This window comes from Artemia franciscana, chromosome 1 (assembly GCF_032884065.1).
Source record: "Artemia franciscana chromosome 1, ASM3288406v1, whole genome shotgun sequence".
Taxonomy (NCBI): Eukaryota; Metazoa; Arthropoda; class Branchiopoda; order Anostraca; family Artemiidae; genus Artemia; species Artemia franciscana.
In genome coordinates, this window is record NC_088863.1 from 54,776,365 (window position 1) to 54,803,623 (window position 27,259).

The 27,259-nt window shown below is 35.8% G+C and overlaps 1 protein-coding gene across 1 annotated transcript; it reads left to right on the forward strand.

Moving 5' to 3' along the window:
• Positions 1 to 501: 501 nt before the first annotated feature.
• On the forward strand, positions 502 to 7,543 carry LOC136034597 (zinc finger MYM-type protein 1-like). The gene is made up of 2 exons (XM_065715903.1): positions 502 to 1,555; positions 7,380 to 7,543. Exons 1-2 carry the CDS (start codon positions 502 to 504, stop codon positions 7,541 to 7,543), a joined length of 1,218 nt encoding a protein of 405 aa, XP_065571975.1.
• Positions 7,544 to 27,259: the final 19,716 nt, after the last annotated feature.

Below are 27,259 nucleotides of genomic sequence, written 5' to 3' on the forward strand. Positions count from 1 at the left end.
GGGTTTCCCTTTGTAGAAAATACCCAAAAGTGAGGATTGTCATATATACAACCAAAAACATCAGAAAAGGGCTGGAAAAGGCGTAAGACAGTAAAGAAAGCCAAATGGAGCTATCCTGGAGCTAGACAATTAGCCTGGAGGACACCACGAGTGTCAAAAAGGAACTAGGAAATTTGGACAGCCTAGGGGATTTTGGGAAAACAAAGAAGGTCGGAAAATGAATATGGAAGTCGGAATACCCTAAGAAAAGTTGGAGGAGACTAAAAATGTTGAGAAAGGACTATAGCAAGTGGAAAGACAGCTATGGAAGTCGAAAAGTTATGAAGAACGTCAGATTAGGCTAAATGAGGCTAGAGGTAACTAAAAACATCGGAAAAAAAAATATACTTTGCCGTTCTGGTCGACGAAACGAAGGACAACTCTAAGAAAGAGCAGCTCGCCATTCTTCTTAGGTACTTCTACGAAGGAAAAGTAAAAGAAAGGCCGATCGGATGCTATCACATGAAGAGCCTGGATGCTGAAAGTCTAGCAAATTTCATTCATGACACAGTGACAAGAATTGGACCCGATTGGAACCACTGTGTCGCGCAGTGCTACGACGGAGCAAGCGTAATGAGCGGACCATTCTCCGGTGTTCAAGCTCGTTTGAGAGCGAAATCGCCACAGGCATTCTACATTCATTGCTATGCACATAAGCTAAATTTGGTCATTGCGAGCTGCGTTGAATCTGTCGGCACTGTTGGTTCTTTTTTCTCACTGGTCCAGTCTCTATACACATTCATTTCCAACAGCAACACTCAGCATCAGTTTTTTGTTGAGGCCCAGAAAGCTGCCGAACTGCAAGTTCTGGAGCTGGAAAGAAGTGCAGCCACACGATGGTCTTACTGGTATCGATCTATATCGAAAGTTAGACTCCGATATGAATGCATTTTAGCTGTACTGTCTGCTTTAAGCGAGGGAGCTGACGGCGAAGCACGGGCACAGGCAGCTGGGCTCCAGAATAAGATGGAATCGTTTCTTGTTATCTTCCAATTGCACTACGTAGAAGCAGTTATGCGAGTGACAAACTCGCTGTCTCAGCATCTCCAGGCCGTCGACTTGGTTATTTCTCGATCGCGCACCCTGATTCCGGCCACAAGAAGCGAACTCACCGACCTACGTTCAGATGCTTCATTCTTATCACTTTCCGAGAAGGCTAAAGAGTTTGCAACAGAACTCGAAATCGAAGTACCTGCTGTGAATGAACCCGCGACTAGACCCTCCTCTGTTGGTCAGAAAGGACGACCTCGAAGAACTGAAAAGATAACCAAGCATCTGAAACAATTTGTGACAACTTTTACGCTAGGAAAAAATTTCATCGAATCTGGAAATCGGACTACTACTTTGGCGGATGAAATGAAGCGTGAATACTTCGAAACTTTTGACTGTCTACTAGCCGAATTTGACAAAATGTTCATAGATAACTTGCCAGTGCTGAGTACACTCGAATCCTTGGATCCAAGCTCGACCAAGTTTATGGACACAGAGCTGCTCAAGCGTTTCTCTGCTCTTTACGGCGAGCTGGATATCGACGACATTCTTCTTGAATCTCAAGCTGGTATTGCCAAGCGTTTCTTGCTCGATGAGGAGAAAAAGCTGGAAAATTCCTAGACATTGTCGACCATCTTCAGGCATAACCAGTGGCTTACTCAGAAGTAATTAAAGTACTTCGTATTGCTGCCACACTTCCTGTGACAACAGCCAGCTATGAGCGTTTTTTTTCTAGCCTAGAAATAGTGAAAAACTACCTGCGGTCTACAACAGGAGATGACCTTCTCAGTCACCTTTTGATATTTGCAGAGAAGGACTTAGTAAAAAATTTGGACTACGAGCAGCTTGTTGATGATTTTGCAAAAATGAAACCTCAGCGGTTCCCCTTGTTACCTTGAGTGTTGTAATATTTTTTTATCTTGTTATATTTTTCCTTTTTGTAAATATATTTGATCTGGAAGATTTCTGCTGAAGGAAAACCGAGATTTTGGTTACAATCTTGTAATTTTGGTTACATAGCAATGAAGATTACTTTCACCGACGTATTGTTTACTTAAATAAGAAAGTTTCTCGCTGAGGAATGCCAGCCTGTAGTCTGGTTGAATTTTCCACTTTCAGTTTAATCACTTAACCTCGTTGATTGTATTCTTCGTTGTTTAATTAATCTTAGAGGTCAGTGTGGCTGAGTTCCACCTTCGGTTACAGTACATTTCCAAGCAACACACGGGTGCTGAAAATGCGTTTTTACTTAGAATATTTGATCTATGTGCTGCTAAAACCTGCATTTTTCTTACGTGACACGAAGTGAATCGGGGGGAAGGGGGTAGATGGAGTTCATGCCCACTCCAAGATTATGCCCAAATGGCGCTTCTGATTAAATTCCAGCCGCTTTCAAGCAGCGCCCTGCAATAGTCATCTTCATCAACTGTATATTGCTTACCCAATTAGGTCATTATTAGCGTAGTACCAATTAAGGTAAATTTGTGAGTTTACTCAGCTGAATGCTAGAGCCAGATAGTATAAACTGGTATAAACAGTTTTAGTCTAAACTGGTGAAAAGCTACATTCATTCTCCACCAATTGATTAATTAAAAAAATTGAGTTCAAGGTAATCCCAGTTGAAATCGCTGGCCGTTCTTATTGCCTTCAGCCTTGGCTTCTTTTCTAACCCTTTTTTATTTTGGATTGCCTGTTGCTAAAGTGAGCTAGATTTTATCGTTTCAATTTTGTTAGAGATAATTCCAATGTTTTGCATATTGTAATGAAATTGATCTGGAACGAATTCAAAAGAATAAAATTAAACAAAAGAAAAGTATATATTCAAACCATATGTATGAGCTAAATTAATGATAGTGTATGTTCTTTTAAAAGTCAAATCTTATGCACGCTCTGTCAATTAAGATAGTCTAGTGAGGTCTTTTTAGTATCAAGCCGAATCGGTATTTCTGATGGCAAGAAGACTTTTTGAAATAAATTAATGCAATCTCAAAGATGAGCTTAGCATGACAAATATAGTGCATGCTTTATCTCTAGGTATTATCTTAAATTTTAATTAAAATTAGACTTCCAATATCAAGTTCACAGAATGTTCGGAGTAGTTTTTGAAGCATAGGTCATATACTTGAAGCGGCAAAAGCAACCATGCCTCTGGGATCGCATGTGAACCCTTAACGGTGCAAAAGAATCCCTTATTGCTAGTAAAGGATGCATTTTGTCAGGGGGGAGAGGGGGAGAGAGGCAAATATCACTCTGACATGTCGTGAATCATATAAGGGAATTGTTGTTTGTTTGTTTCCATAAAATTTATTGGTAAGAAAATACTGACATTAAGAGTCCACTGTTTTCACTGAGAACGGTTTTCTAACTCCAAAATGATCGTGGCCAAAACATGAATAAAAACTGACTGTTTATAATATTTCTAGCGTGAACTGGATTGCACCTTAATCCAATTCTTTTTATATTTCCGTATCCTTGGGACTGTTTTTATGGCACTTGGTATTTACCAAGTGGCATATATCCATGGCAAATTCTGTCGGTCTGTCGGTCCTGGTTTTGCTAGTTTGTGCACTTCCAGATAAGCTAGGACGATGAAATTTCGCAGGCGTATCAGGGACCAGACAGAATTACATTAAAAGTAGTCATTTCCCAATTCGACCATCTGGGGAGGGGTGAGGGGACGGTTAATTCGCAAAAATGAGGTATTTTTAACTTGCGATCGGGTGATCCAATCTTAACGAAATTTGATATTTAGAAGGATATTGTATCTCAGAGCTTTTATTTTAAATCCCGATTGCATCCGGTGACATTGTGGGGAGTTAGAGGGGGAAACCTAAAATTTTGGAAAACACTTATGGTGGAGGGATCGGGATGAAACTTGATGGGAATCAGATCTCCTATTTTAAATCCTGACCGGATCCAGTGTCTTTGGGGGGAGTTGAAGGGAGCCGTAAATCTTGGAAAACGCTTAGAGTGGAGAGATTAGGATGAAACTTGGTGGTAAGAATAAACATAAGTCCAAGATACGTGACTGACTTAACACCATATCCGGTGATATTGGAGGGGCTGAAGGGAGAGGCAAAATTTGAAAAAATTAGGTATTTTCAACTTACGAGTGGGCCATCGGATCTTAATGAATTTTGATATTTAGAAGACCCTCTTGTCTCAAAGCTCTTATTTTAAATCCCAACCGGCATTAAGGCTCAGATTTTCCTTTTAATTCAATCTATTGATGCTCTATTGATGCGGTCGGGTTAAAGCCCGACCGGATCCAGTGTCTTTGGGGGAGTTGGGGGGAACCAGAAATCTTGGAAAACGCTTAGAGTAGAGAGTTCAGAATGAAACTCGGTGGGAAGGATAAGCACAAGTCCAAGATACGTGACTGACATAACCTGATCCCGTCTCTTTGGGGGAGTTGGGGATGCTGGCTATTCGAAAAGAATTGAAAAATGAGGGATTTATAACTTACAAACGGTGGAGGGGGGTTATTAGGAAAAATTGAAAAAATGAGGTATTTGTAACTTACGAACGGGTGATCAGATCTTAATGAAATTTGATATTTAGAAGGATCTTGTTCTCTAGAGCTCTTATTTTAAATCTCAACCAGATCCGGTGACATTGGGGGGAGTTGGAGGGGGAAACTGGAAATCTTGAAAAACGTGAAAATTGACGTATCTTTATCTTACGAATGGGTAATCGGATCTTAATGAAACTTGATATATAGAAAGATCTTATGTCTCAGATGCTCTATTTTCAATTTGAATTGGACCCGGGGATACAGGGTGCTGGAGGGGGAAACAGAAATTTTGGAAACCGGAAATTTTGGAAAACGCTTAGAGCGGAGAGATCGGGATGAAACTTGATGGGAAGAATAAGAACAAGTTCCAGATACGTGATTAGCATGATTGTGACGGATTCACTCTCTTTGGGGGTATTTTGGGGGATATCCAGTGGTTTCGCGTCTTTGGTGGTTCCGGACGTGTTAGGACGATGAAAATTGGCTGGAGGGCAAGGAAAAATTGAAAAATGAGGCATTTCTAACTTGCAAATGGGTGATCTGATCTTAATAAAATTTGATATTTAGAAGGACCTCGTCTTTAAGAGCTTTTATTTTAAATCCCGACCGTATCCGGTGATATTGGGGGAGTTGGAGGGGAAACAGGAATTCTTGGAAAACGCTTAGAGTGGAGAGACCGGGATGAAATTTGGTTGGAAGAATAAGCACAAGTCCTAGATATGTGATCGACATAGCCGGACTGAGTCTGCTCTCTTTGGGGGAGTTGGAGGGGAGGTGTTAATTTGGAAAATTAGAAAAATTGAGGTATTTTTAACGTAAGAACGGGCGACCGGATCTTAGCTCTGAGACTCATGTCTCAGAGCTCTTATTTTATCCCCACCAGGTCTGGTGACATTTTGGGGAGTCGGAGGGGGAAACTGGAAATCTTGGAAAACGCTTAGAGTGGAGAGATCGGGATGAAAGTTGGTGGGTAGAATAAGCAAATTTCGTATATACATGATTGACGTAACAGAACTGGATTCGCTCTCTTTTGGGGAGTTAGGGGGGTCCAGTGCTTTGGCGAGTTCGGTGTTTCTGGACGTGCTGGGGCGATAAAGCTGGTAGGCGTGTCAGGGACTTGCACAAATTGACTTGATAAAGTCCTTTTCCCCGATTCGACCATCTGAGGGGCTGAAGGGAGAGGCAAAATCGCAAAGAATTAGGTATTTTTAACTTACGATTGGGTCATCGGATCTTGATGAATTTTTATATTTAGAAGGACCTCGTGTCTCAAAGCTCTTATGTTAAATCCCGACCGGCAATAAGGCCCAGATTTTTCTGATAAATCAGTCTATTGATGCTTAGAGTTTTGCTAAAGCTCATGCCATAGGAGTTCTTGGCTTTTGGCTCTTCTGACCTCGTCACAAGTGCCATATGAGCTCTTAGCTTTTGTTTCTAAGCCTATATCAGTTGCTATTTAGTTTCACTTTTCCAACGCTTGACATTTAGCTCGGTAAAAAGGCCTTTAACACGGCTTACTGCAGACGCAATGTTCCATCCCTTCTTATGAAATAGCCGACTAAGCGGTAATATCAGTTTAGATATATTACTAAGAATGTAAATAGTTACTATCAAATCAAAAGATGTGAAAGCAGTCAATAAGGATGTTTCTTTTGCTGCAGTTATGCACTTTGCCCGTTCGCTAATGATCTCAAGAGCTTCCACGATTTTAGGGAGCTCTACCATGAACTTCATTAAGGAATTATGCCTTTCAGTCCACCATGTTTCAGACATACCAGATAGCTGTACTTTCATTAATCTGGTTAAAACATAATGGTGCTTTGTAGAAGCCTCTTAAAAAGCAACTATTTTTTGTTGCTCAAATAGAGTTTCTAACACTCTGGAGAGTGACACTAAACGCTCTGGACAATTCCCTAAAGACTTCAGGCAAGCAGATAAAGTGTCGTCAAATATTTTTCAAACATGCTCTGATCCAACTCTTGATCTCGCAACCAAATCACAGAAATCTAATGATAGCTTTTTTCTGTTGAAGAATTTAATTAACCTGTGAGTAGCAGGGGAAGGGCATTTGGCCTAAAATAAATCTTCTACTTTCTTCTTTGGGGCCAAAGTTGTTTTCTTAAAATATAAACTTTTCCGTGCTTAAGCAAAGGGTAGAAGGAGATTTAAAATTTTAGATGCCTCCTATTAAAAACGTCAATGTCTACTATCTAATATTATCCAAGTAAGCAAATGATAATCCAGTGAATTTTTCACAGCCCTTTTTCATAGCCTAGACACACTCTATTAGTTATACCTGAGAATAGAGTAATCTGACTCGTCTGGATTTGACCATGGATTGTATATTCTAAGCTTCTATTTTTCAATCTATCCCTAAAAATATTCATTTTAGGCAAAGATGTTTCTTGTTTTAATAGATACTAATTTTTAATCATAACAAATTCTGAAATTCAAGAAGGTGCAGAAAATGACAAATTTATCGGAAACTAAGAGTAAAATAAATAGATGAGAAATTATACCAAAGAACATCACTTCTTGCAAAAGGGCAAACCTTCTAGTAGCGTCATTTGTGGGAAGGGCAAAGGGGGCAGTTGCCCCGCCAATAATTTGAAAAAAATATTGTATAGCACTTGCCCCATTGACTATCTGGATGTCCACCCCTCCCCACAATAAAAATGCCACAACTGTGCCCGAAACCTTCTTTAAGTTCTGCTAAAAAAAATAAAATAAAAAAAAGTCAGCAATCCCAGGTAAGCCTCAATTAGTCGAAAAGACGAAAAAGATTAATCCAATCGGCGTAATTGGGACTAATGTAAGTCTAGCTAATTTTTACTAGGGTCTTCTTCTACTTCCTGTAAGGATTGTCTTAGAGACATCCCGCGTAATATTATAATCAGAATTCAGTCCCGTACCCTCCGATGTGGTGCAATAGCTGAGAGTAAACTCCGGGTCTCGTATTACCACGTAGGGATCAATCCTACTGCGCCACTTCAGAACTAACGTTTTTTTTTCAAAAACGGTGTTACCTAGGTGATTTGAATTGGCTTTTTATTTAGAATACTACCGTTGTTGAAAACTTGTATTTTATAAATAATCTTGATAGTCTCAAGTACTAAATGCCCTCATAAATGAGCATGATAATAAATCACGTAGTGAACGTTTAAGTATCTGGAAATTCCCGCTGTAGAACTTGTTTTGCTAGTAGTATGCGCCTAGTGATTTCCATAGTCGTGTGCTTGTTATGCCCTGATGGTTTAACGATGGGATTTTCCCATTCCTTTTTTCTTGTCAAACAGTTCGTGGTAACGAACTGTAGTAAGGAGCGACCCGGCTCAATAGTGACCAAAACTCTAAAAAATGGAATTTTGATACCAATACCTACATCAAAAGAATCGCATTTTAATGCTGATTTTAAATATATAAGTTTCATCAAGTTTAGTCTTACCCATCAAAAGTTACGAGCCTGAGAAAATTTGCGTTATTTTAGAAAATAGGGGGAAACGCCCCCTAGAAGTCATAGAATCTTAACGAAAATCACACCATCAGATTCAGCGTATCAGAGAACCCTACTGTAGAAGTTTCAAGCTCCTATCTACAAAAATGTGGAATTTTGTATTTTTTGCCAGAAGGTAGATCACGGATGCGTGTTTATTTGTTTTTTTGTTTTTTTGTTTTTTTGTTTTTTTTTTCTTTTTCCCAGGGGTGATCGTATCGACCCAGTTGTCCTAGAATGTTGCAAGAGGGCTCATTCTAACGGAAATGAAAAGTTCTAGTGCCCTTTTTAAGTGACCAAAAAAATTGGAGGGCACCTAGGCCCCCTCCCACGCTAATTATTTTACCAAAGTCAACGGATCAAAATTCTGAGATAGCCATTTTATTCAGCGTAGTCGAAAAACTTTATAACTATGTTTTTAGGGACGACTTACTCCCCACAGTCCCCATGGGAGGGGCAACAAGTTACAAACTTTGACCAATGCTTACATATAGTAATGGTTATTGGGAAGTGTACAGGCGTTTTCAGGAGGATTTTTTTGGTTGGGAGAGGGGTTGAGAAGAAGGGGATATGCTGGGGGAACTTTCCATCGATAATTTGTCATGGGGGATGAAAATCTCCATGAAGGGAGCGCAGGATTTACTAGCATTATTTAAAAACACAATGAAAAAATAAATATGAAAAAGTACTTTCACCTGGAAGTAAGGAACAGCATTGAAACTTAAAACAAACAGAAATTATTACCCATTTGAGGGGCTCACCTCCTCCTAATACCTCGCTCTTTACGTTAAAGTATTTTTAGTAATTTCAACTATTTATTCTACGGCTTTTGTGATTCCGGGGTCATTCTTAATGAATTGGGACAAAATTTAAGCTTTTATTGTAAAGAGCGAGGATCTGACAAGGGGGCGAACCCCCTCATATATGTAATAAAAATATGAGAATACAAAAGTTCTTTACGTAAGCTAATTTATAAGTTACGTAAATCTCTTTCTAATAAAAATATTCGTAAAAAATTAAAAGTTCTAGTTGCCTTTTTAATTAACCAAAAAATCGGAGGGCAACTAGGCTTCCTCCCCCGCTCTTTTTTTCTCAAAATCATTCGATCAAAATTATGAGAAAGCCATTTAGCCAAAAAAAAAAAAAAAAAAAATGCAAATTTCGTTTTAATTATTCCTCTGCGGGGAGCCAAAATCAATTTTTTCAAAAACGTTCAAAAGCATTGAATTGAAAACGAAGCATTGATTCAAAAACGTTCAGAAATTAAATAAAAAAAACAAGTTTTTTTAACTGAAAATAAGGAGCGACATTAAAACTTAAAACGAACAGAAATTACTTCGTATATGAAAGAGGCTGCTTCCTCATCAACGCCCCGCTCTTTACGCTAAAGTTTTTTACTGTTTTAAAAAGAAGAATTGATAGACAGAGTCAAACTTTAGCGTAAAGAGCGGGGCGTTGATGAGGAGGCAGCCTCTTTCATATACGAAGTAATTTCTGTTCGTTTTAAGTTTTAATGTCGCTCCTTACTTTCAGTTAAAAAAACTTGTTTTTTTTTTATTTAATTGAAAAAACTAAATCAGCTTAACATGCAAAAAAAAAACATTAATTACAAAATATCTTCACGTATTCCATTTGTTTGTGCTGGAATCTGCTCTTGCATTTAAACCTAAATAAGAATTACACAGAAAGTCAACAAGGTTGAAGATTATAGAACTTTTGATCAGCTTACTTATTTGTCCTTCCTAAGTCAAGACACACCATGTACCATACAGAAATAAGATGATAAACCGCATGTGCATGAACGAGAATAGAATACTGAGACAACTTTTTTCACTAAATCTTTTTATAATCAGTTAAATGTTGCAAGTTTTCCGTAGAAAATGTGTAGATGGGGTTTCAGATTCAGTAAAATATCCGTAAGCCGCAAGTTGCCAAAAAGTATCATTGTCCATATGACCCCAGAAACCCGAAAGCTTTTTCTGCCCTAACCATTTGCAGGCACAAGATTGGAATTTCGTCAAGATTCAAAATTTTTATCTTTTTCTGGCCAGTAAGGTTCTCATAAATATAATGAACACCCACCAAAGTTACTGCGACCATGAGGTGGGGCTGTGGATGAAGAAGGGGCATTCCCCCTCCCATACAGATAAATTCTGTGCATCTCGGGGTTAAATGTCACACCTTATTCTCATAATAACAACCAAGACCACACATTTTCCCAGAAATCATAAGGGAGTGATATCAATTCCACATTTTTGATACGTTTTTTAAAGTTTCTTTTCTACCCTTCGTCTCTCCTTTAGAAACATTTCTATACTTACCTGAAGGTTCAATAAGAGTTGGGATATTTCGTTATTAAAGGTTAGCCTTTGAGACATCTCAGCTTTCCTAACTTCAAAATAATCAGAAAACCCCACTGTAGAGTTTTAAAGCCCTTGTATGCAAATGTTTGGAATTGTAAAACAACAGGGAGTTTACTTAAGACAGTGAAATTTGTTTAGACTTTAAAAATATTTTGGCCAGCTAGGAAGGGATGGATATTCCTCAAAGGGTGTATTTTGATGCCAAAAACATCCCAGCTCTCATTGAACCTTCAGATAAATACAGAATGACTTCTAATGGAGAGAAAAGGGGAGGGGGTAGGGTGGGAAGGGTAGAAACTGACGTATATTCCCCAGTTACTATAGTAGTTTTTGTTACTATGGGCTGTGAATTGAACAAGAGATAAAGAAGAGGAAGTAATTACAACAGCTCAAGGTAAAAGCATTTTCGAGGGATTTCGTGCTGATTTGAAATCTCCATAAATTTATTTTCGTAATAAACTTTTACTACTAAGATTAATCGAAATAATATTTATCCTTTATGAATCATCTTCAAATGGTAATTTTCACATTAAGCAGTTTTTTTTTGTTTTTTTTTTCAGTCCGTAATTTTTAAATTTTAGTTAATATGAGCTTTGGTTCATTATTTACTACATGGCTGAAGAAACTGACAGGGGTAGTACTGAAGAAGAGGGATTATAAACCTCTTGTAATTTGTTTTCGAAAATTTAGATTTTTACGGTAGGGCTACCTGTTTCATGCTTCTCAGCATTTCTAGTCCGGGAATTGCACCAAAAAATATAATTTTTGATGGTATATGGCACTTTCTGAAAGGATTTCTTACAAAAATTTACAAAGAGAGCATAAATTTGATCAATAACTTTAAAATGAGCCGTTAAAATTCTCTTTACAATGCTGCAGCAGATAGCCACCTCTGCTAACCAGCCCACAATTTATGAGACTTAGTGGGGGGGGGGGGGGGGGTAGAGCATGGAAGAAGGAGGGCTGTGAAACTCATGAATAAGGTTTTCCATCATGGAGATTATGACGGTACCCTTTTCATACTTACTACTAATTCCACTCCACATATGGCACCAGCAAGGGCCGTTTTTGGTGCTATATAGCACTTTATGGTAGTGTTATCAAGACAATTTATTAAAATCACGTAAATATAAAAATTATTTTTTTCAATTTGACCTTAAACTTTGCTCAATGATGTTGCAGCAACCAGTAGGTTTTATTAGTTAGTAGAATGTGTATGTAAAATACTTAAAGGGTAGGAAGGGGGAGATTTAGAAGTGGGAAATATAAACCCTAGGCCGAAAGATTTTCAATCACGGAGATTATAATAGTACCCTTTTGACGCGACCAGCCTTTCATTTCCTTTTCATTGGTCCCAAAGTGCAAATTTGGCTGCTATAAGGCACTTTATGATAGCAATATCAAGACAAATTTATAAAAAAAAGCAAGTAAATATAAAAAACCGCTTGAACAGCTCTCTATGATGTTCCAGTATTCGTCTTGCAACGAAGAAAAGAAAGAAGACACGTCAATGCTACCCATGCAAAAAATAAGTCTTGTTATTTTTCAAGGCGGGGACTGTAAGTGTCCTGTATAGAGTTTACAACAATGGCTGTTTAAATGGTATAGTTTTCGTTTTGATTTAACGCCATTTTCGAGGGTTTTTAAGGATCTTTTCAAAACTCCTGTAAATTTTGTTTCCAAGGTAATATTTTACTACTAAGATTAATCAAAATAATAATTACCATTCTCGATTCAGACACAAATAGTAATTTTTTCACTAGACAATTCATTTAAAAGCGCAATTTGAAATTTTCAGCTTCTAATAGCCGCTGCAGCCATGCATTTTCAACCAACATTTTCAGGATTTTCAACCAAGAATAGTATAGTAACATACTACGCTTTTCATTCTTTTCAAGTCTTTTATTTCCAGAAGTGGCAACCAGAGGACACCTTTTGGGTGCCATTTGGGATTTATGATGATGACACCAAATTAAAATTTATACAAAGCTGATTAGATATAAAAATTAATTGTTGAATGAGCCTAATATCCCACTACCGTGCGGCCTGCGTGTTGAATCTAGTGCGGGTCAGTGAAGGAGGTAAACCTGTGCCGATATCCATCCAGTCCCTTCCTTTTGTCTATTTTTTGAAAATGATTTTTTTTGGGAAGGGGGTCATTGATTAGAAAAGATCCTTTTCTGGTATTTTTCTTCCAAAAACCAAAAAATAGCCAAAAGTGTTCGTTTTCGGTGACATATATTACTTAATCCCGGCGTTTCTGGAAAATACCTTGTTTTTGGTCTTTCCATTAGAAAATATATTTTCCAAATTTTTATTAAAAAAAAAACTGGAAAACCAACCCAAAGTAAACTTTAAGGGTACTATATGGTGCATTAGGATGGCGTTATCATGTCAAATATAGGAAGAGTGATTAAATTAAAAATCATCTCTTAAATGAACCCTTAAACAGCTCTCTTTTATGTTCCAGTGCCCTTTCCATCCTTGCTATTCCAGAATTAACACCCAAATTTCCTTTTAGGATGACAAATGAAAGTTTGTGATGGTGTTGTCAATTCAAATTTATAAATTATATAAAAATTAGGCAATAAAGGTTCCTTAAAATTCTCTTTGATGTTCCAGTTCCCTGCTAGCAACGAAGAAAAAAAAAACAGGACACATCAGAGCTGCCCATGCAAAAAAAGGACTTTCCTTACTGTTAAAGTTGGGAAACTGAAAGTTTTTTATATAAGATTTTCAAAAATAACAATTCTAACGGCGTACTTTTCGTTTTGATCTGACGCCATTTCTGAGGGCTTTTTTTTCAAATTTCCATTACATTTGTTTTCAAAATAACATTTTACTTTTAAGATAAGTCGAAATAATAATCACCATTACTGAATCAGCTACAAATAACAATTTTTTTGCATGACACTTAAGAAAAGGAATTTTTAAGCTGTTGGTTAACATGGATCATAGTTTACTCTTTACTAGGCTGCAGCTATTGTTGGAACCATGAATTCAAAACTGAGACATGTATGGTACCATTATATAATTTTCTAAGACTGAGTAATTTGATTGAAGAAATCAATTGATTTTAATAAACAATATGCCTTTTTTTCTTTTTGTTATTGCATATACATAATGGTTATGAAAGAAAAATAGAATCAATCATTGTATGCATACTATGAATACAAATTCTTAAAAAGAAGACTCTTACTATTAAGACATACTGTCAAAACTGAGCTCTTTGGTTATTGGTTTTCACGGGAGTTCTACCCCTCAACGTCCAATAACCTGCTCCCTTTTTTTTACCTAACGTTGACAAACGGTACCTTAACGCGCAGCAGCGCTTATCCCGACAAAAACTTATTGTGTTAAGACCCCCTCAAACCCTTCTCGCAACCCTAAGGACACTCACGTCCCATTTGTGAAAGCACTGTCCTAGAGAATTGTCTGCTAAGCAGGGATGTTGTTAAATTAAATCATCCGCAAGTGATTGCGTCTAGCATGTTTACATTTAAATTTTATACGATGAATAAAGCACTGGGAAACTTTCAATCTCAAGCATCCTATCGTAAATATTCAGAAAAAAAGAACAATTGAGGTATACGAGGGTTACATTGAAAAGATTTCTATTGGGAAGGATGTATTGAAAAAAAGAAAAATTAAATATAGCTCAAATATTGCAAAATCACAATCAAAATATTTTTAAAATGGAAAGAAAATTCTATATTTTGCAAAACGAAAGTATTAGCTAAAAAACAGGAACAAAGAAGACCCAAATCCAAATACAGATTTTGTATCGAAAGAGGTCAAAGTGAATAATTTGAAAAGGCTCCTTGGTATGGTCAAACCATAAAAGCTACAGCACTAACACATTGTTAAGAAGAAGTAACTATTTTGTATTTGTATCTTTAGAGGGGATTTTCCTTTGGTCTTTTCATTTTTATTTTCATTTGCGTTTAAAGATGATTTTAAGGTCGTAAATCGGAATATGTGAACGCTGTATTCATTGTTCTCTGTCTTAAATTCTGTCAGTTGTACGTTCTCTCTTGTTCATTTTTTTCTTTTGTTTTTATAAATAGCAAACTTTTGTCAATAGGAAATTCTTTGCCAATCCGCTGTATACAGTTTTTTCAATAAAGAAGAAATAAATAATAAAAACTTGACTTTACAATTTATTGGGCAAGAAATACAACAATACAAACTGCATAAGCTCCACCCGAACTCTACTCTTCCCTCTCTTTTCATTTCTTCACTTTCCCTACTCTATCCTTCTCTTCCGCCCTAATCTCCCGAGAATATGGACGCCTAAGCCAAGCATTTACTACAAGTAATTATAACAGAGGCAATCGTTGTAACAGTAAGAGCAAATAGTTATTCTATTCAATGAAAAAGTACCTTTTATATTAGTATAGCTTAAGACTTTAAGCTAGGTTATGTAATCTTTCAGAGCAAATTTTACTCATTACGTAGACGAATCCAACTAGACTGGGGGTCTGCATATAATTTACCTCTATGTAAGTTTATATTGCGCTACGGAATCGTCAACATAGTTAGTAGCATTGATAAATACAATTTCAAATGATCAATTAAAAAAAAATGAAAATAAATCAATACAATTTTCCACAAGGACTTTTAACCATGATCAGAGCTTTATTCTTTGTCTCCATTCTGCATTTATAGTTTTTAAACTATTTACTTATAATCAATTTGATGATTTTAGATGACAACCGTGATGATATAATGATTTTTAAGTTAGCCTAGTATGAAAACCTGCTTAAGAAGTAAGGTCGTGCTTAATTCAACTAAATCACTCAGTTTGGAAAACCCACGTGGTGTGCAACCCATATAATGGTAGAACCTCAAAATAGCGTCTTAGATATGTGGCTTCTGAAGCTAATAAAGTTCAACTCACTTTTGCCATTAAATACATGTTGAGATAAAATATACAAAACAAAATACTTTATTTCAAGAAAAATGACTTATATTTTATTTCACTCAAAGTTAACACGGCACTTTCTATGATACGGCTAGTTTTAAAAACAACAGTTAGATTTTGGATTCCAAAAATTTTAAGCTGCGTATTTAACTATCTTTTTCATTAGATCCATTAATAGTTGGAAAGATATGACAAAAAAGGTTTCCTCAAGGTTCCCTACATAATTCAAAAATACGGTTCTGAAACTGCCTAAAGTTTACCTCATTATTAACATTAAATAAATTAAAAAACGTAAGCATTAAGAGAAGACATTCTTTCCTAAACAAATTAAATATGGTTCACATGCGTTAACATTAGTTCATAAAATAGCATTTAAACTAATCAGTCTAAGAATCCAAGCAGTACATTCTTTTAATATTATAACAAAATTTTACTTTTGAAAATGATATTATAAAAAAGCTAAAACGCTATGAGCGGAGTCATATATTACCCTTATGCACACGTCTACCCAATCTTATCACGTAACCGATATTTTGTCATTACTGACAATATCATTACTACCACTGTCAGTTCATAAGACTTCAGTTAATCAATGTTTGATTGTTTTACAATATGATCATCTGCCCTATTTTGAAACTGCTATTACTATAACTTGAAAGGCAACAGAAATTTCAGATGTATCGTTTAAGTACACTGCAGCTAGATAGGTTGTACAAAAAGTTTTCGAAATCAAGATTGCATGTTGTCGCAATACGCTAAGATACCAGAATTACTGGAATTGCGCAATTTCTATGAAAGCAAGAGATAAGAGCTCATCTGACACTTGTGACGAGGCAAGAAGAGCTAAGAGCCAAGAGCTCATATGGTATGCGCTCTAAAAAATTCTAAGAATCAATAGATTGATTTAAAAGGAAAATCAGAGGCATAATGCCTGTCAGGATTCAAAACAAGAGCTCTGAGTCACGATGTCCTTCTAAATATCAAAATTCATTAAGATCTGATCACCCACTCGTAAGTTATAAATACTTCATTTTTTCTAATTTTTCCTCTCCCGTTAGCGCCCCAGATGGTCGAATCTGGGAAGACGAATTTATCCAGTCAATTTGTGCAGCTCCCTGACATGCTTACCAATTTTCATCGTCCTAGCACTTCCAGAAGCACCAAATTTGCCAAATCACTGAACCCCTCCCCCAACTCCCCCAAAGAGAGTGAATCCAGTACTGCTACGTCAATCACGTATCAAGGACATTTGCTTATTCTATCTACCAAGTTTCATCCCGATTCCTCCACTCCAAGCGTTTTCCAAAATTTCACCCTCCAACCCCCCCAATGTCAACAGATCTGGTCAGGATTTGAAATAAGAGCTCTGAGACATGGATTCCTTCTAAATATCAAATTTCATTAAGATTCGGTCACCCGTTCTTAAGTTAAAAATACCTCAATTTTTCTAATTTTTCCAAATTAACACACCCCAGCTACTCCAAAGAGAACGGATCCGTTCCAATTATGTCAATAGCGTATCTAGAACATGTGCTTATTCTTCCCATCAAGTTTCATCCCAATCTCTCCACTCTAAGCGTTTTCCAAGATTTCTGTTTCCCTCCTCCAACCCCCTGTGTCCTCGGATCCAATTCGAGTCGAAAATGGAGCATCTGAGACACAAGATCCTTCTATATATAAAGTTTCATCAAGATCCGATCACCTATACAGAAGACAAAAATACCCCGATTTTCACGTTTTCCAAGAATTCCGGTTTACTCCTCCAACTCCCCCCAATGTAACAGGATCTGGTCGGAATTTAAAATAAGAGCTTTAAAGCACAAGATCCTTCAAAAGATCAAATTTCATTTTGATCTGGTGACCATTTCGTAAGTTACAAGTACCCCATTTTTCCGAATTACCCCCCCCCCCCTCCAACTCTACCGAAGAGAGCAGATCTGATCCGATTATGTCATTCACGTATGTTAGACAGGTTTTTATTCTTCCCATCCAGTTTGATCCTGATATCTCCTCTTTAAGTATTTTCTAAGATTTTCAGTCCCCCGCCCAACTGCTCCCCCCATTGACGCTGGATCTGGTTGAGATTTAAAATAAAAGATCTGAGTTACGAGGTCCCTCTAAATATGAAGTTTCAGGAAGATCCTATCACTCCTTCGTAGGTTAAAAATACGTCATTTTTCTAATTTTTCAGAACTAACCCAGCCCCCCTCCAATAGAGCGGATCCGTTCCAATTATGTCGATCACGTATCTAAGACTTCTGCTTATTTCTCCCACCAAGTTTCATCCCGATCTCTCCAATCTAAGCGCTTTCCATGATTTTAGGCTCTCCCCCAAACTCCCCCCAATGTCACCAGATCCGGTCGGGATTTAAAAAAAGGCTTTGAGACACGATATCCTTCTAAATATCAAATTTCATTGAGATCCGATCACCCGTTCGTAAGTTAAAAATACCTAATTTTTTCTAATTTTTCAGAATCATGTGGTTAAGTCATGTCAGTGTAGTCATGTGTTTCTGGAACTATTAAAGTTGAATATCAAAAGAAGGATTACTTATTGTTATATTTACTTATTCGAATTGTCTACCTTTTTTACTATTTAATAGTCAGTACAAAAACTATTTGTAATGTATAGCCTAGAGGGAAATTATAGTACTAAAAACCTACTAGCATTTTTTTTTCTGTGATATTTTTTGGGTTGTTAGGTTACATTCCAACTCTTTTTTGTTTATTACTATTCTACGCCTGTATGTCTAAAGTTCTGATGTTTAGTAGGGGGGGGGAGTATTAAGTAAATAAGTTAGAGATAAGAAAATTGTGGCCATTCTTCGAAAACCTTGACAATATCCCGTAGAAAAATAATTACTACAAGAACGCTAAGGAAATCGTGGCGCGATAAAAACCCTAGAAATTATTATGTTTATAGGACTATAAAAAAATAGCGCTTGACTGAAAAAAACAAAACAAAACAGTATATTATTTTTTGAGTGAAAGTAAACCCTTTAAGGATATTTTGAATATTATATAAATAAAGTATTTTGTGATTGTTGCTTATTTTGTCTTCTTTTAATTTGGCCATAAATCTGCACAATGAGCTCAGTCTAATGATTAACTGCCGTTTTGGATCTAATAAGGATACTTTATAATTATTTTGTAGATAAGTTCGAAGTAAACAAATCTTGATAGTATTAGGATTATAAACTCGTTTTAGAATCGTATTATAGCTTAAATACTCCGTTGTATGAAATAACCGGATTTCCAGAGTTCATAATATGGTTTGTTTGTTCTTCATTTCGAGTAATACTAGGTTAGACCAAGATGTTACTTGATAAATCAATCCATTTTCTTTGTATTCTGTTTATGGACTTGCACCTCTGAGGATAATGTTTGTTTTTATGCCTAAGTTTTTAAGGCAATTTTGATTATATGCTGAAAGTTACTGATTTTGAAGCCCGGGTAAGACTATAAAAGTGTTATAGATTAGTTTGTTATTGTGAGGCTACGTGCTCACTTTTGACTCCTGAGTCAATATTCCTGTTTTTTATACTTTGCTTTTGTGTTTTTAATAAAGCGCTTTTTCCTGCAAACATAAGGAAATATCACCAGCTGGTTTATTTGCAGTAGTTTTATCGCTATATAATAGATGGGTGAAAGTATTGATTTTTGTTAATTTTAAATTTCAACATTACGTCTCTCATAAAAACTTTGTTTTTAAAATTAATTATGCTAAAAAGCAGCTAGCTTATGGAGACGAAAATGGAAAACTTTTGAGACGGTAACTGAGAAATTTCGCTAAGAGTCCATTCTTTCTATTCCTTAACAGGAATTTCGTCTCTAAGTCCCTTGTGCTAAGATAACATTCCATTGAGACAAAAAATAATGCAAAAAGCACAATTTATTGAGGCAAAGATGTATGTATAAGCAAATTGGTGATTTAGGTTCTTAATGATCAAACATTTTGTCTCTAAAAACAAAAAAACACAATGACAAATTAATTTTTTTTAAACAAAGAAAATATTTAGCTAGTCATAACCCTTGAACATATTGAATAATTTTTATGGCTACCAGAGAATAACAAAACGAGGTTAATGAGCATTAACTGACTAATCCCAAATTTCATGTTTGACTGATCATTATTGAGGGATTTAGTACACAGTAGAGTCTACGTTTAATTATTCTTGCCGTGAATAAGATAAAGTGATTACTCAACAAGTGACTATTGTTAAGGCGCCAGATCGGATGGTTGTTTGTTGAAAACTATATAGTTTTACTATTTCGAAATAGAAAAAACAACAAAATTCCAATGACCGGTTTCAAATCACTTTTCATCGGGGTTTTGACTATAACCATATGCGAGAAAAACCCACTGCGATTGAGTTTAAGGTACGACTCTTCGACGTCAGCTGAAAGGCGTCAAAGAGGCGCCACAAAATAATAACTTCCAGCCATAGCAGGTTTGATAGCTGGAGAATAAAAAAGAAAAACTGCAATCTAAATTCTGTCCGGTAGGTGTCGACTCGCGCGATAGGATCAAAAATGCCAGAGCACGTGTGAAGAGATCCTATCGTTGTGATCACTACGAAGACAAAATTCGTCCTTGCCTAAGGATAGGGGATCCGCAATGGTTTCAGTACTAATGAACTTCAAACGAAAGCTGTGACTAGATACATACCATTAATAATTGAAAATTAGTTTTCGAATATGAAAATTAAGGAGAGGGTTCAACATTAACACCTTGCAACTAAATGACTGAATCTACTTTTAAAAAATATTCTTCGGAAAGAGATCCAGGAAACATAAATCTTTGGAAACGAGGAATTTAGAATTAATAATCAGATACACAAGAATTTATCTGGACGGAGTCTTGTATTTCAACAAAGGGAGGGGGTTTGAAGTTCTTCTAAAGTTCCCAGAATGCAGGCAAAACATAGAGAAAATCCTACAATTTACCTTCTTTTTTTTTAGGTGGTCCAGCTAATTTATAATTCGAACAAAACTCGAATACATTATCAATAACTAAATAAATGTGTACCGAACGCAGAGCCTCTGAGTTTGACCAAATAGCATTTAGCCAAAGATCTGTTGCCTAAGTTTGACCTCATCATTATTTTCTATTTATGTTTGTTTAGATTTTCTTTACCCATTAATAAACAGTTTCCGAGATCACGCTGGCTAATTATGACAAGATGAAAGATTGATAAAGAAGAGGGAAGAGGGAACGAGTATTTTATGTTAAAAGAACGCAGCAACAATTGGGGGAGAGGTCGTTGGAACACATGTCCTCAATCGACAAAGCCATGGGGCTACGCCAAAGGCCTGATGCTTTTGCTTCTGCCGTGGCTCCACACATCTACAACAACCAACATTGTTTCATTTTGTTTGACAGCACCTCCATTATTGGTCTGTTAAGGGTCTCACGAAAGTTTTCAGGGAGTTAGTTGAAATAAAAAGAAAAATCATATTCACAAACGAGTCAACGTCAATATAGATACTCGAGAAACCTATCTAAGCATCATTTATAATAAACTAATTAATTCCGATTACTTTTACATCCACCCACAAAATTATATTTTGCAACCTAATAGAATCTTTAATAACACCATACCTGATGAGCCTTTAAGAATGCTTTTTATAAAATGAAATTTTGAAATGCTATTCAGGATTGTCCTTTTTGTTCAGTTACCCTTTCAACGTTGCTTTGAAACGGTCTTTCCTATTTTAGTTTTAGTTTTAGTTGTTGTAGGGTTTGGTTTTTATTTTATTTTTCGGATTTTTATCTGTAATTTTTTTGTTATTTGCACTGAAGACGGTCAAGCGGAGGTTTTGACCAAAATATTTGCATAGTTTTCTTTTATTTTTTCCACTGACCTTTATTATCCTCGTTTCACTCTTCTTTACGATTCTTAAGTCTTGTTTTACCGATTAGACTAACAGTTTCTGTTTGTAATAAGTTTTATTCATCCATTACTATTTCCACTCGTTTTAATTTTGCTTTAAAGTTGAAACCGTTCTTATACATCTGATTTTGGCTGTTTATCTGACTAAAAAGGCTTCTATTAGATGCTAACTATAGGATTATTAAAAAAATCTTTTTTCTTCTTAGAAACTGAAATTTTGACTGTAATTTCAATTTCACGGAAATTTTAATGCGTAAATGAAGTTTGAAAACAGTTCTTACAAACATAAAATTAAAAATACAATTTATAAAGTTAAAATAACATAGGCAAATTAAATATTGAAAACAATATTATACGTTGTGGGGGACCAATTCATTCCCCGCCCCCAGGAGATTCCCCTGAGGAAAATTAGCCCTTGGAAAATTTCCCCCATGATAAATTTTCTACTCGGAAAGTTCCATCGACAATTCCTCTGTGTATTAGACTTATCTTAGCCCGTCTTGATCAAGCATTCACGTAGAAACTGACAGAAAGAATTAAAATTAATTCAAATATGAAAATATATAATACAAGACATTCTACACCCAGTATCCTGCCTATATTTTGGAATATTGGTGGGATATTTCAGAAAATCCACGTTTCTTCATTATTTTTATTTGGCATACTTTCTCTGTGACTGCTAAATTATGTATCTGGAGGAGTTTTTTTGGTCGGGAGGGGGGATGGGGAGAATAAGCTTAGCACCATGCGGAAGATCCCGTGATGGGTTTCAACACTTTTGAAATAACTGGACTATTGACTCCGAATAGGCTATTTTATTTGAAATGTTACATTATTTGTTAGTTATATGCTCAAATTTTTGTTTTATTTTGGACTGTAGCAGTATAAAAGCCTCTGATATGTAATCAGAAACTTCATAGTTCCTCCAATACCAACTTTGGTGAATATCGAACACTGTTTGAGACATGCAGACTTAACGTCAGTCGATTTTGCTCCTCTATGGTGTTGTTATTTTAACCATAAGTTTGTAAGCAATGACCTCAGAAATCAAAGATTAACTTCAACGAAAATACATACTATTTACGTTAAATATGCCAGTTTATTTTTTGATTCTGTTATTCTATGTTATGATTATAACAATACGTTTACTATAAACTAAACAAGGGAGCACAATTTATTTTCGGTAATACATACCTCACATATAAAAAAAAAAACTTAAATTACTATCCCTTTTTTAACAGGTCATTAACATATTCATTAACATATTACCTGTTTTTACTAAGTTTAGTAAAAATCAAACACTTTGTAATAACAAATTTTGCTTTAATATAGGACAGTCATAGATCAATTCACATCAAAGAGGGTCGAAAGCTTCGTGTTTTCTGTCTGTATGCTTTATTAAAGTCATATACACAGGGAGGGATGGGCCTCGTGGCTCCCTCCCAAACTTCTAATCTCGATTATCACGGTGCTTCTTGTAATAAAATACGAAGTAATTCTGTTTTATTATTATTGTCTAAAAGGGATTGAGAATATTTTTATTCTGTGAAAAGGGTTCTTAATTTTACTGTACCATAACTCCTACGTTATTTTCGGAAAAATAATTGGTTTATTGGTATTAGTTTTATTTATATATATTAGATAGGCAGTGAAGCAATAATTTCTGTCCTTTTTAAGTTTCAACTTCACTCTTTACTTACCGCGGAATTTATTTTTTTTAAATTAATCTTTGTTCGTTTTTTATTAAAATTTAATGTAGAAACAGAACTCCCGTGATCTGTTTTGTTTATACGGAATAATGTATGTTCGTTTTAAGTTCTAATATTACTCCTTAGTTTCAATTGAAGCTAATTTTTAATACGATTCCTAATTATCACCGATCTAGGGGAAATTAGACACATCTAGCAAATACTGCAGACAACCCTTAACAGCGACGAAAAAGTTTCAGTCTGTAACATGAAGTTCACTATCTATACTTCACAAAACAATACGTATTTTTCAGGAACGTTTGTTTTTCGATGAGCAGATAGCTGTTTTTACTCTTCCGAATTCACCTGAAAAAGCCATAATGAAGAAAGGCTTTATAAATAGCCTAGTGACTTTTAAAAAATTTGACTTGATAGCACATCCCCGCAAACTGAACTTTTGGTTGTTTCTCCAATTTTATTCAAATAGAAAAGTGCATTTTCTAATGAAATGTCCAAAAAACGCTATTTTTCAGAACCTAGGCAGGAGAAAAAAAACTAAAGGGGCAAAGACGTCCTTCCCCTTATTAAGCACCAAAAGTGCCGTTTTTAGTGCTACATTGCACAAATGGATGGTGAAATTGATAAAAAAAAAACGTAGATAGGTAGCAACTCTCAGAGGATTGGCACATAGATCTTGTAATTTAAATATTAGAAAACAGTACTTTCTAGCTGTTTATATACACAATGCCAATTATGATTTGAAATTCATTTTACCAGCATTGGCACGTTTGCAGAAAAGTGAAGTTGTAGGTGGTGCATGGATAGATGGTTCTTCTTTTTATAATTTCATACCAAAATCATCTGAGAAGCTGCTAGTTTTATATCTCGTATGGAAAGCAAGAGATAGTGATCATCCGTGCTTGAATAAAATCCGTTTTTAGATTCTTATAGTTTTTCCCCAAATGCCTAAGTCAATTGATTCAAGTATAGAAAAAGACTACTTTAATAGTTTCCCCCTCCTAAAACAGATGATGAACTATATGATTTATTAACATGTAAATACATATACCTGTATGAAAACTACACTGTCACCTCGAGGCTACCTGAGAAGAAGTTGCCACCTATCTATGCGTTTTATGATTCACTTGACGATCGTCAATGCAGCACTGCCGGCTATGAGTTTGCTAAAATTTGGGCAAAGGGAAGGTGTAAAAAGTGGGAGGATTACTGTAAAATGTACCTGGCAAGTGACGTATCGACGCTATCAGATATCGTGTATAAGAACACGGATAAAATCTCTCAGGAATTTGGGTTGAATTAGGGTTATTATTATTTAACTCATCATCTGGTGATAGATTTAATTCTAAAAATCAGTAAAGAAGAAATAAATCTGATTACTGACGTGGATCAGTATCTATTTTCAGAGAGATCAATAAGGGGAGGGTATTTTTTCCACGGGTATTTTATCTTCGACATTGATCCGGCGGACAGTCCACCGGTGATAATTCGAATGCCATTTTTGTAGATATGAATTCTCTTTATCCATCGGCAATATCTCACTGCTCTTTGACATAGCCAACGTTAAGAAGAATGGACTGCAAGGATGGTTATTTGAAATTGACGGTGAAATTCCTTTGGTACTTCCTGACTCGGTAAAGGATTTTGTTTTTTCTTGCATAAGCTGATCGATGACTACGGCCTCTTTGAATCCATATAATTTATCTTTGGTAGAGGATGGAGGTGTGCACTAGACACCTTCATAACAAGAAACTTATTGCTGGCCTTGATTCGAAAGATAATATTTTTGTTCATCATATTCTTTTGTGAATAATGTTAGACAATGGTTTCAGGGTTACAAAGATTCATAGAGCCCTCCAATCTGATCAAAAGCCGTACATAGAACGTTCGTTGACACATCTGTCAGTAAAAGTTCAGAGGCGAAAACTAAGGTTGAAGAAGAAATCTATAAGCTCAATTTAAACTCAGCCCTCGGTAAATTGTGCGAGGCTGTACGAAACAGAAGTTGATTTCACGTTGAAACCAACCAAAAAGAATGTGCTTAAATAATAGCCGATCCGAACTTCACACCATTCACCATCATAGACTCCAATATGTTCCTGTTGCATAGGAAAAAAGAAAAGTCATTTTAAATAAAAATATTACTGCTGGTAGCTCGATTACAGAAATATCCGTGAAACTCATGTTGTCATTCCTTTACAATGTGCTAAAGCTCCAATGGCCAAAGGAGGGGGGGATGTTCAAGTGCTTTATGGAGACACTAATTCACTTCTGTTAAAAATTGAAGCTGATAATTTATTAAATGATTTGGAAAATGGTAAGCATACTAGCTCTCAATGGACCTTATCAATTGGGGTGAGCCCATTTGTCCAGAGCTAGTGAAGTGCCAAGCCCAAAATAAACTATTATTGCTAAAATTCGCGACAGGGAGCGACTTAGTATCCCATGGCGTGCTTGGAAGTCCGAAGGTGTACTGTATGCCCATACCCCATGGGCACTATTACATTTCAGATCGAGCTGAATGTGTACTATATATACAATACCTCGGTCTGGAGAAACTAATCTCTATTCAACAATAATACAAGGTAGGAAGTTGGTGTTAGGAAGGTTTTTTTTTATCAATAAGTTCCCTATGTATGCAAGTCAGAGTTATTGTATTTTCAATGAATTTTATATATATTTCAAATAAAAAAAGCGTCTTAAAATTGTTTTTTTTTGCCACCACGCCCACGGCCGGCTCGGAAGGAGGGATCCAGCCTTCGGCCGGCCGCCATCAGCGACCGCTACGCCCTTCTGGGGGACTGTTTTCTAATTTTATTTTAATCTGTGTTTGACAAAAAATGTTGTATATTTATTTTAAAAATAAAACAAGTGTTTTTTTAAGTGAGATATTATTGTGTTGATTAAAAATGTCGTAGATTTACTAAAAAGTGTTTTTTAAACACTGATATTATTTTATTGATAAGAAAAATTGTGTTTTTGATGTAAAAATAAACTTAAACATGTATTATTTTAAATTGTTGTTGTTGTTTATCTTGAACATCGTCCTAGGACTTACAGAGAAATTTTTATTTATTCTTTGAACAACTAAAGGTTACATTTATATGTAGTCCAACTGTTGAAGATGACAATATTTATCAGTTAAAACATCATTCAGATCGTTACTTTTTGGTCCATCAATGCTGGGCAAAACAAAACTTTTAAAAAATTTAATTAGAAATCGTAATCAAATGTTTTTGGAAAGCCCAAAAGAAATCTAAAATTGCTACAGTGTTTGGCAAGAGTCCTATGATAAAATAAATACAATTGCATCACAAACAACACTCATACTGCGACTTCATGCTTTCAAATTATTGAACCAAACACTTGGCTGAACGTCGATTATCTAGCCGAATCCATTGTCTCCATTTCCAACTGCATTGAATCCAATGTCTGAAGAAATGCTACAATTGTTTACTGTCCACTCAAATCATGAACAGATTTCTGAAGCCCTAGTTTTATGCAATCTTTCTCATCAAAGCAAATGTGCGGGAACATCTGCTTTGAATTGTACCCACTGTATCATTTACAGGGTTGTTCTGATTCCAGTTCTCTAAAGACTCTCTATAAAGCAAATATACCCCAGTGCTCCAGAATTTCTACTTTCAGCATACAGTCAGGCAACGAATAAAGCTTGTGGTTACATTATGTTTGATATTAATTAGAATAAACCTGAGGATATGCGTATAGTCATTGATATTTTGACTATGAGATTACCGTATATCTTCCAATGAATTGTAAAAAAGAACAGTAGTTGCCATCTTGACACTGAAAATACTAAATGAAAATAGTTGTTTATCATTCTTTCGAAGCAGTTCAAAACCGAGACTTAGGAAGGCCGTATTCAAATATGGTATTGAAAAACGATTCATTAATTTCATATCTGTACTTTTTTTTAGATTTAACCGAGGGTAATGTTTAATTGCCATAATTAGTTAAGCACTAGACAAAGTACCATCGGTCCTTTGTACGTGCCCTAGCTCGCAAAAAGAAAGGAAAATATTTTAAAAGAAAATGTCCTCTCCAAGTAGGTGGAAGCTTTTTTCACTTTTATTGCCAATAATTGCAGGACTTGTAAACAGAAAAATGGTCAAATCCTTCAAATTAACGCAAATAAAACTCGCCTTTTAACCATTGGAGTACTTTGAGGACAATCTCAGTAAATTCATTAATGATGAAAATATTGCGGATGTTAAGAAACTACTTTTATTTCAAGATGCACTTTGATGAGCAGACAAACATAAATACTATCACATGAAAACTTAATCAATGCAAGTGTCAATTATAAAAAGAAAAT

Excerpts from the sequence above, each read along its gene's own strand:
- LOC136034597 (XM_065715903.1), top strand. The coding sequence starts at position 502 with ATGAAGAGCCTGGATGCTGAAAGTCTAGCAAATTTCATTCATGACACA. Across the intron at positions 1,556-7,379 it reads GCGTTTCTCTGCTCTTTACG|GGTCTTCTTCTACTTCCTGT; the intron begins GCGAGCTGGATA and ends AATTTTTACTAG.